The sequence below is a fragment of the Phalaenopsis equestris genome, unplaced genomic scaffold (assembly GCF_001263595.1).
Source record: "Phalaenopsis equestris unplaced genomic scaffold, ASM126359v1 Scaffold000552, whole genome shotgun sequence".
Classification (NCBI taxonomy): Eukaryota; Viridiplantae; Streptophyta; class Magnoliopsida; order Asparagales; family Orchidaceae; genus Phalaenopsis; species Phalaenopsis equestris.
In genome coordinates, this window is record NW_018164992.1 from 1,712,103 (window position 1) to 1,722,741 (window position 10,639).

At 36.2% G+C, this 10,639-nt stretch overlaps 1 protein-coding gene across 4 annotated transcripts in view; it reads right to left on the reverse strand.

Annotated features, from left to right (window-relative positions):
- LOC110029145 (homeobox protein HOX1A) overlaps positions 1 to 10,639 on the reverse strand; it is a 21,737-nt gene that overhangs the window by 8,440 nt on the left and 2,658 nt on the right. For all 4 annotated transcript variants that reach the window (XM_020731299.1, XM_020731302.1, XM_020731300.1 and 1 more), the window contains exon 2: positions 7,592 to 8,310. In XM_020731299.1, coding sequence (XP_020586958.1) covers positions 7,592 to 8,139 — 548 coding nt within the window. In that variant the 5' untranslated portion in view covers positions 8,140 to 8,310. The remainder of the gene's footprint in view (positions 1 to 7,591; positions 8,311 to 10,639) is intronic.

Sequence of the window (10,639 nt, forward strand, 5' to 3'; positions counted from 1 at the left end):
TCGGCATTCGAGCTCAACTTGAGCTCACAATTTGGCAGAAGAGTCAAGTTCGATAAGGGCATGGCTCAAACTCGACTCGTTTGCACCACTAGTTGTAACTGCCTATTGAATTTATCAGTAATAATATTTGCTTGCTTCCGGTATCACTTAGCATCAGAGCTAGTTTAACCCTAGTTCTATCCTAGGGTTTCTAACACCCACCTATATCCAAATTTATCTACACCAAACATTTTTCTTTCCTACCGTAAATCACCTATACTCGTCTCCTTCCACCTACCCACGTTTAAAACCTAATCATGCCACCGAGAAGAAAATTGTCGAAACCTGTTTAAGAGTTTACCATGGACGCGATACAACGAGAATTTTGTTGAGTGCTAAAACGCTCACTGAACTGGAGGAAGGACCCAAAGAGAGGGTATAGTTAAGTGTGCCAGCGAGAACCGACGAGGAGAGAAAGAGAGGAACACCTGATTCTCTTTTGTGCGGATGATTCCAGTGGATAAAAAGTCAAGCCACGACGCTTTGGGATACAATATTAGAGGAAGCAGAGAGTTTAAGTGGATGTAAGTGTATACAAAAACGAAGTGTCTATTAGAGGACAAAGAGATGAAATCTCTGTTAGGGAATACGTAGATGAAGTGTGTTAGAGAATACATAGATGAAATGTCTGTTAGAGGATACAAAGGCTCGGGAGTAAAAGTGGACATACCGAATTTCGATGGGAGAATGAATCTGGATGACTTCATAGAGTTATTGCAAACCGTCGAGCAAGTTTTCGAAGACAAGAATGTACCAGATGATCGAAAAGCGAAGATTATTGTTATCAAACTGAAGAGCACCTCGTTGTGATTGAAGAACCTAATGAAGGACAAAAATAGAGGACGGAGCATAATTACTACCTGGGATAAAATGAAGAGAGAGTTGCAACAATATTACCTACCCCCACACTGCTGCCTGGATCTTTTCTTGGGGCTCTTCTACCTAGAGCAAAGGGACCTATCAGAGAATTACACAACAAAGTTTATGCAACTTAAGTCTGAAATGTGATCTGACGGAGTTGGGGGAGCACACGATAGCCAGATACATAGAAGGTCTAAAGTTCGTCATCAGCAACTTGATTTGACCAAACACTCACCGCAATTCACACAATCAACCATAGTTGGAGACATAAGTAGGAGCACACCTAAGATAGTTGAGAAGTCTAGCGAGGAGGATGATAAAGTTGCCCAAAGTGAGAAGTCTGAGAAGAGTGGTACCCAAAATATAGTCCCAACCAAGAAATACTTCAGATGCCATTATTTTGAGCACATCATTTCCAATTGTTCGGTGAACCGAGATGTGTCCTTCATCGAGCAGGATGGAATTGAGGAAGTTAGTGATAAAAAAACAACTGAAAAAAAGGTGAGTGCCATCTTCCAACAGACGAGGGTGGTGAATTGCTTGTGATTCGAAGGGTCCTACAAACTGAGGGCACGAGGGATCAGTAGTGGTTATGCCACAACTTATGCTACGCTTGTTGCACATAAACGAAAATATGTATTCCTGTCATCGATGGAGTGAGCATCAAGAATACGATGTCTACACATATTATATACAAGTTGAGCCTCACGACTCAGAAGCACTCCCAGCACGTACACCTTGACTTGGTTGATGAAAAAGAATGGAGTCAACAATGATAGGACTCATAGAGTTTTTGATTGTAAACTAGCTCCAAGACCAGGTTTGGTGTGACCTAGTGTCCATGGATACCTGTCACCTTTCATTGGGGAGACTGTAGCAGTTTGACAGTCGAACTCAGCATGACGGATTCAGAAACACCTACTCATTTATCAAAGATGGCTAGCGCATAGTCCTTCTACCTTCTATTGAGTTCGAGATTATATAAGCCCTTTCCAGCAGAGAACCGCCAGTAGGATCAAGTTTGGTGATGACGAGGGACAGAGAGACCGGGAAGCTGATTTCAAACCACATCATGTTTGATAGCATACTGCCATGCTGCCCACGTTCGAAGATTCAAGCTGCCCTCACTTCAATTCAAGTTGCTCCGACCTTGGGTCACTTTGGAGGATTCAACAGAATATATATGACACAAAGTCCTAGTTTAGTTCAATAGTGTACCCTCAGAAGGTTGAGCTGATATGGTTAGCAACTCGCAAGTGAGGAAAACTCCTTAGGAGTTTTGGGAGACAGTGCGGTCAATATTAGGATCTCAATGCTTCTAGGGCATCAGTCGAAAAATCTTTTAGCCCCGAGAGGTTACAAAAAATCCATCACTGGCAACCTGCATACAGAAGGTTCGATAAATAAAGTCGAAACTCCCTCAATCTCAGGAGACTGACGCAGGTGTACTTGCTGTCGAAGTTTGGATCAGAATAGCCTGCGAAATAAATATTGGACCAGCAAAGCTTCACCATTTAATGTTGATCAGATGTATGTTCACGTAAACACCTCCAAAGAGCCGACCCTACTTCTCATAGGATTTGGCACCTAACTAACGTGGGGATCGATCCTTAGGTACCCTAGGTTTATATATGTTGTTGATGTCATGTATAGGTCAGTTTTTGCATGTGTTCTGTCAGAGCAGTCACCGACATCCACACTGTTTTCCCTTCTAGGGTTGTAGCTAACGATGAGTGGTGCTCTGGGTGTATTTCGTTTCAAGGTGATGATTCACTCTTAAGAGTTGAGTGGTAATCCAACTATATCTCGTTCCTGAGAGAGTATTTTTTTCTCGACTTTCTCATCCCCTCAAATCGTTCCTTCATAGCCACTGTCACCTTTCCTCGCTACAAAAACCTCCAAACAACAATCCTGTTGTTTTCCTGCAACTCCAGCCGCCATCCACCACCTCCCCCACTTGCTACCCCCCTTTCCTGCCAACTTTCTCCCTTCCTACCAACCAAGCCACCAACCACCCTACCCCTGGCCTGTCCAGCTGCCTGCCCACCCGTATGTCATCCAAGTATCTCCTGCTACAACTCCACGAACAGCCACAACGTTATCCAATCCTCAGCCACCCCACCATCCCACACCCCTGCCATAACATTTCCCTGTCACATGTCCCACCCCAACACCACCAATCCTTCCACCAATAGCCAACCACAAGTACATCTGTTCCCCTCTCCCTCTTCCATCTAAAGTCAGCCACCACCCCCTAACCATTTACCTGTAGTCCAAATCACCAACTAAACCACCAACCCCGTTGGAATACTGTCCTAGTTACGTTGAGTGTCGTGTCGGTTGTTGTTTTCCTTTTAATTGTTTTGGTTGTAACTGTCTAATGACTTTTCCAGTAATAATATTTGTTTGTGTTAGCTTTGATATCATATCCATTAGCTATAAACAATGTCAATGAACCAATAAAATGAAATCTTATACAAAAAAAACAAACCCTATGATTTCAAAGATATGGAAGAGACACAAACATGACAACATGAACACAATATTTAAATGAATTTATTATTATTAAAAAAGCATACTTCATAATTATAATAGACTTTTTACTTATATGACAAATCATTCTTCTAAAAGCAATAATAGGAGTCATAATTAGTGAAAAAACTTACAATTGGATGACTTGTCATCATTAGCCTTATCCCAATTATCTGAAGTTAACTTTATGAATCATCGTTCTATTATATGGGATTCTAAACCTATCATGTGCAAATCAATCTGAAAATTTCTATCGACATTATTCTCAAATTATCACTTTTCATTCTAAACCACTAGTAACACTTTTTCGAGGAACATTACACAGAGTTAAGATATAATAGATGATGTTTTTAAGACTATTCATTTGGCTCACACATAAATATGTATGTATAATGGTCTTTACATTAACATAACCAATTACGAAGAGAAAAATATCACAAACCACTCAAACTTTTTTTTTTACTTTCTCATATCTACCTCCACTAAAGTTCACAATCCTTTAAGTAAAAGTTCAAATCATTCATCGATGGCTAAAGCTTGTATTGTCAAAGTCTCCACTAAAAATATCTCACCACAAGCACTAGCTGGTAAACTAAGGGGGAACCACACTGGCAAAAATGAAAGTCTTCATGCCCACCCCCGATTTGCCATCATATCTCTCGCAAACCTTTTATCATGCTTGACACCATTATAGAGAAAGAAAATGATTTCTTCCTCATTGTGAACTTAATAGCACACAAACTTCGCATAAGAATACAAGTTCCGTCTAATCTAATTAAGGTGCCACACCCCTTCTAACTCTATTAACATCCTTTCTCTATAAGTGGCATAGCAACACATATAAATTCAAGACAAAAAATTATCACATAGTTGTCGAACATTGGTGCCACAACCTTGTAATCCAATAGATTATGTCTTCAAGGAACAATGTCAAATTCACGAACCTCATTGTTGCCATGAGCACACTAAAAAAATCCCACCACAGACAACATTTTGGAGACCCTTCAAACCCTATTGTCTCAAACCCATTGCAAGTCCCAAAATGAAAGGATGCTTTGACCATAATGATTTCATCAACATTGGAGAGCTAACCATAGTTGGCAAGCTAGCCTCCTATGAGAGTACTCGTGTAAGGGTGGTCTCAGAATATATTGGACTGGGCAAAGGAAGATAAAATACCTACAACAGTATGCATAGTTTGCTTGCCCGTATGCCAAAAAGAACATCATTTAAAAGCACCAAGTGCCCCCTATATTTGCCCCTAATCAACTCTTATGGAAAACAAAAAAATCGATGAGCTTACCCCTATGACAAGCTTTGGTGAGGGGCAACCTTGTCATTCTTACAAAAGATCTTGCATAAGATCTCATATCAGTTTGTCAAATTGATAGCCTAATTGTCTATTTGTGATAACCCCATTTTCAAGCTAACTAGACCAACAATTTAGAGTAGAATCTTTGTTCAAAAGAATTATTAGTATTTTATGTTTGAAATGAAAAATGCATCAAATAATTGAATTATACAAAAAAACATTGTTTAAGTATAAGTACCAAGGAATTTCATCAAGAGACAAACTCTATAAAAAAAATGGTATTAGAATACTCTAAGAAGGATTTTAAAAATGAGGTTTGTTTGCATATGACATCACAAAATTATATTAGAAATGTTCCCTATAATGGATAGAAGTTTATATTATTTGTATCAATCGGAGTACATATAATATTTGTATCTATTTTTTACCATAAGTAACCCTAGCCTTTGAAATACCCTAATCCCTTTCACCTTCATCCTACCACAATCCCCTTCAAGACCTTCCTTGCCTCTTGCAAATGGTCTCTCCCTTTCAATAACAAATTGGCTCCTTTATTTGCACAATTGCACTCTTTTATTGCCTACCCTATTGAAACCCTCAAAATTTTCCATACATAATCTCACTTTGAAATATTTTCTCTTTAGCAAAATGATTTGTAGAGGCAGAAGTATAATAACAAATTTAGAGAAATTAGACGAGTTATTTTAGTACCACCCCTCACATTGACCAAACTATTTGGTAAAAGCATAATGAATATTTATTTTCACCAAATTTATCTTAGGCTAATATCCTTCGCTCAAAATGTATCTTCTCAATTGATGAGGGACACTACGGTTTTCTAACATTGAGACTACTCTCTCTTAAGGCCCCCATATCAAATTGCCATCCACTCCCCCACCAAACACTTCTAACCAATCAACCTTGGATGCTAAATTTGGGGGAGCTCTAAGTGGTCAGTGGGTATGCCCTCAATTTGGTCTCACAAGTCAACCCTTGAATGTTGTCGGGGCAAACTCAACTATCCTACATTGATCAACATACTTCTACAACCGGCATAATAAGCACGTCTCATGTTAAGTATATTGAGAACAGTTCAAACCCAAGCCCAAACTATTAACCAAGAATTAAAATGCATTGTTGTAGCTCTATATATTTGGGTTACTTCCACGCATAAGCATAATAGCAATGTACAATGGGTCATATGCAAGGCTGCAAGCTATTTAAATTAGGTTGAACAGAAGCACTTTTAAAAAATGGGTAAGATACCATGAGTTAGGGTTACTTGGCTTTGATCAGAGTCAAGTTTGAGTCTAAAGCCTTGACTCGTACAATAAGTGGTAAAGATATGAGTTTGAGATATGCAAGTCAAAGCAATTTTGGGTAACAAGAATTTGGCTCATCAACTATTGAACATTATCGAGCTCTTATTCATACAAACAATTGCAAACGTCAATTTCACATGATATCCCATCCATAAATGTTGAATATATCCTCCTTAATCTTATTGGAATATGTAATGAATATTACAAATTATTCACAAGAAAACAATAATTCAATCGCACGCCTCAATTCATTTTTTCCTAACTCGAGCAATTATGTTCCTTTAGACTACCACAAGCTTAGGTTTAATCTAAGGACAATTCTTAGCCAAGCTTCTAGAACTATAGCTTCTACCACTTGTTTAGTTAACCACTAAGAACACCTCTGACTTCGGTTAAACAATATCGACCAACATCTCAACCATCCATATTTTTTAATCGACATTATCACCAAATATTTATTAAAGTATCTAATTCTTTGGCCATACAAATTAAGGTCTACATTGCTCACTAAAAATATACATTCCCTTGACCAACATAATTCTTACAAAGTTCGATAAGCCTTCCACACCCCAATTCTAGATCACATTGTTAGAAGTAGCTTATAAATTTAGTAGAACAGAAAAATCAAACATTGAAAAAAAATTTGATCATTTGAAACATAACACACTAGAAAGTAGCAAGACATAATTCATCTTAAGCATAGTTCATCTTTTTTTTTAACTAAACCTAGTAATAAATATTAGCATTCATTATTGCTTGCAAGTTTAAAGGAATTTTCACTCTATAAAAATAAAAATTAAGAAAAAGGCATTTGAACTCAACCTTGCAAGTAAATTTATTTGACAAACTTGGAGCATTTTGATGTACTTGAAGTTAAAAAACACGTCAAGATACTCAAACAAACGAAATAAAAGCCATATATGTGCACAACCCCATCAAAGCTAACTAAAAACCTAAAAACCTATCTCAGCCCCGCACATTATCGCCATAGAATTTTGCTTAAAAAATGGCCATCAATAGGAGTTAATTACCTTTTATATAATGGCTTTGATTCAAGCAATTAGAGTACACATGAATTTCAACACTAAAAAAAGGATTTTTAAAGATAGAGTAGTTTTAGGAAATATAAATCTTGAAATGCCATGGGGCACTTAAGAAATGGTATAGAAGTGCGAGAGCCATGTAAGCTAAGATGAAAAAAATGATAACCTTCCTCCATTGCCCTAATTTTATTATCCAAAGACGGACATGAACTATTTTTGTCTAAAAAGTTTTCTTTTTCTTTTTAGTGTCAGGCGATGAATTGAAAATAATGTGGCTCAAACTTATGCATTAGAATAACAACTAAAACAACAATCTCCATCCACTGGTCCAAAGATTCCAAAAGAACAAACAAATTAAAGAGAAAAAGAAGAAATTAATATAGCAATATAATTTCACAATATAAAAAAACAACAACATAAAACACAGATTAAAAAAAAGGATAGCAAGTTAAATTATAAATACAAAAATATATGATTCGAACCTTTGACCCTTCCAGCCATCACCAGAGTAAGCATCAATTAAACTCTGCTCGTAATTCATTCGATTCAACATATATCTGACGTGTTTGATGATTCTAGATAACTCATTCTGACCAGGATTGTTTTCCTTCTTCTTCCTATTTTTCTTTTTTCTTGTTACCAAATTTTCTGGATTGTTAGCCAAATTCTCTGAAGTTTTACATTTTGCTGCATCTACTTTTGATCGAAGAACTCTACCTTTATCCAACGATCTTAAACTGTAACTTCTTCTCAGTTTCGGGAGAGCTTTCTTTCTTTTGCATGCCGATTTGTTAGATAGCTTTGCTGCACCATTTACCATATTGGCTTTCTTGGACTGCTTTATGAAAGTCAAAAGGAGCTCACTTTGGCCAGTTTGTTCTTCAGGCCCATCTTTTTGAGAACCCGAAATACCAGATTTTAAGAGTTTACTTCCAGAACACCCTGGGCTTGAGTCCTGTTTCTGAGGTTTTGAACGTTTCTTAGACCTTGAAATGGTTTTCTTGCCTTTTTGTTTTTCCGGAGAAGCCATATGCACGTGCTGAATACGTTAAAAATTCTCAAAAGCTTATGATGCCAAAAAGGCACGTGCAATCTTCAATGACATAATGAATAAAAGAATAAGGAAACTTTGATTGGATGAGTATGGCCTTCTCACACGAAAAGGAACCTACTAAAAGTTGCTCATAAATGCGATTATTCCCTGAAAAATCATATAAAATGTGTGACACCTTGGCACTAAACTACTAGAAAAATAATAATTCCAACATTAAATGTGATAATAAAACTGTGCAACTTGTCAGCACCAAAAGAGAAGAAAAACAATAACTCCAACATTAAATGTATAAGTAAAGTGTCATAATAGTCCTCTAACGGTTTAAATGGGGTCCTTTTAGTCTCAGAATTTATAAAAATGTCAAATTGTTTATCAAATTTTTAACTGCAGCTGAAACAGTCCTCCATGGGAACCATTTCAGTCCATAATAGAGGAGTATGGACACTAAATTGGCATTTTATAGATGTTGAGACTAAAATGACCCCCTGCAAAGATTCAGGGGGCAATTTACACACTTTTTTCTTAAATATAATAATAATGTAGAAAGTCCATATTAACACAATAATCTCCTAGCACTTTGCTCCTAAAGCAGCCAATCCTTTCCTGCACCAGGCTACATCCAACATGAATTACATATTTTAATCACAATCAATTTTCCTTAATTTATATAGTTACAGAATTAAGTAGGTGCTTGCGGAATTTATAGAGCAATAACAAATAGAATTCAGAGAATAACTTTTAATAACAAGTCATAAATCAAAGGGAACAGCATGATTAGTTATTGACCATAGCCTTAGCTTTTGGGAGTAATGATAATAAATGTATGGCTTCACAGAAATAAGAATTTAAAAAAAGCAAAAATCAAGCCAAAAATGATCATTCAGATATATCTATATTAACTTTATTCAAAAGATTGATTTCCAATCAAAAAGCTAAAATAACCACAATGGAGAGGAAATACATCAACCCTTCTTGAGATAATCAAATTTTTTACAATTATAAAATAGTATTCTAATCTTAATTGGAAGATAAATGATTAAAAGCTAAAATTCAAAAAAGTTCTTTCTGAGAAGCCAATTGAAGTTCCATTCTAAGGTCTATCTGGCAGTGTTTTCTTCTGTTGTATTCTATTGAACAGCACTGCATTGTCGAGTTTTTTCCATTTTTTAATTAAAAATTAACAATTTTACACAGCATAACATAATATAATAATCTTAACTAGCACATAATTAATTAATTTGATTAAAGAAATTAGATTTCCTGGGATGCAACTTAATATATTGTTCTAAGAAAGCAACTTTTCAGCTTGGATGCAACTGAACTTTTCCTCACAACTATTGAACTAAACAATCTATGATTACTTTTGTTGTTAAAGGACAGATGCTGGTAATAGAAAGTTCAAATGAAGTATAAGAAATGTGCTTTCAATTATCATATAATTGAACTTTTCTCGTAATTGTTGGGACAAACTCCTTAAAACTGCTTCTGCTGCTCAATATGCAGAAGCAGGTAGCTCAAAGGTAAAACATACGGAACCTAAATTTTGAAGGAAGATTTACATACATACCACTCAATTCTTATGTATTTACATATCTAACACTTAAATTTCAATTTTAACATACATGCCAGCTTACCTATGCATTAAAAGGTGTATTTCACTTTTTAAAAGTTAAAATGGTGATATTTTTGTATGTAAAATTGTAAAAAATAAAGTTTAAGTGTTGGACATGTAAATACAACATAATTGGGTGGTATACGTATATGTCCCAATTTTTAAATATGTTTCCTATCATCAGTACTTTATTCAGTTATCTGTAGCCCAAGTCTTTTATTCTCGATTGTTTTAAAAAAGAATTTCTCCCTGAACACTTGAAAAAATATGGCGTAATGAAGACATTTCCTAAAACATCAATAAAAATGGAATATGGACATGAAACAAGAAAAAAAAAATTATGTGGAAAAATACATACACCTACATCAAGATCTTGAGTTTAAATACATAATGGACATGAAGCAAGATCAAAGTTTTATAAGTGGACAAATAATACTCATGGTTATGGAGCCCTAAAATCAATAGAGAAGATTAGAGGGACTACCGTGGTCACATTAAACATTGACCATCTGATGACCCTATTAGGAGAGAAGATGTTTTAGATTTGACTTATGTTAAGAAAATGACCTTAATTTATTAAAATTAAATGAAAATATGACACTCAATAGGACACAATGGAGAAAAAGGATTCATGTAGCATACCCCACTAATGTAGGGCTCCGAAGGGTTGAACCGACCAGAGAACACAAAATCATGAACTGCCTCAACAGTCAAAACAACACATATATATATCTGCGTGCGCGCGCGCGCGCGCGTGTGTGTGTGTGTGTGTGTGTGTGTGTGTGTGTGGTTGTGTGTGTGTGTGTGTGTGTGTGTGGGTGTGTGTGTGTGTGTGTGTGTGTGTGTGTGTGTGTGTGTGTGTGT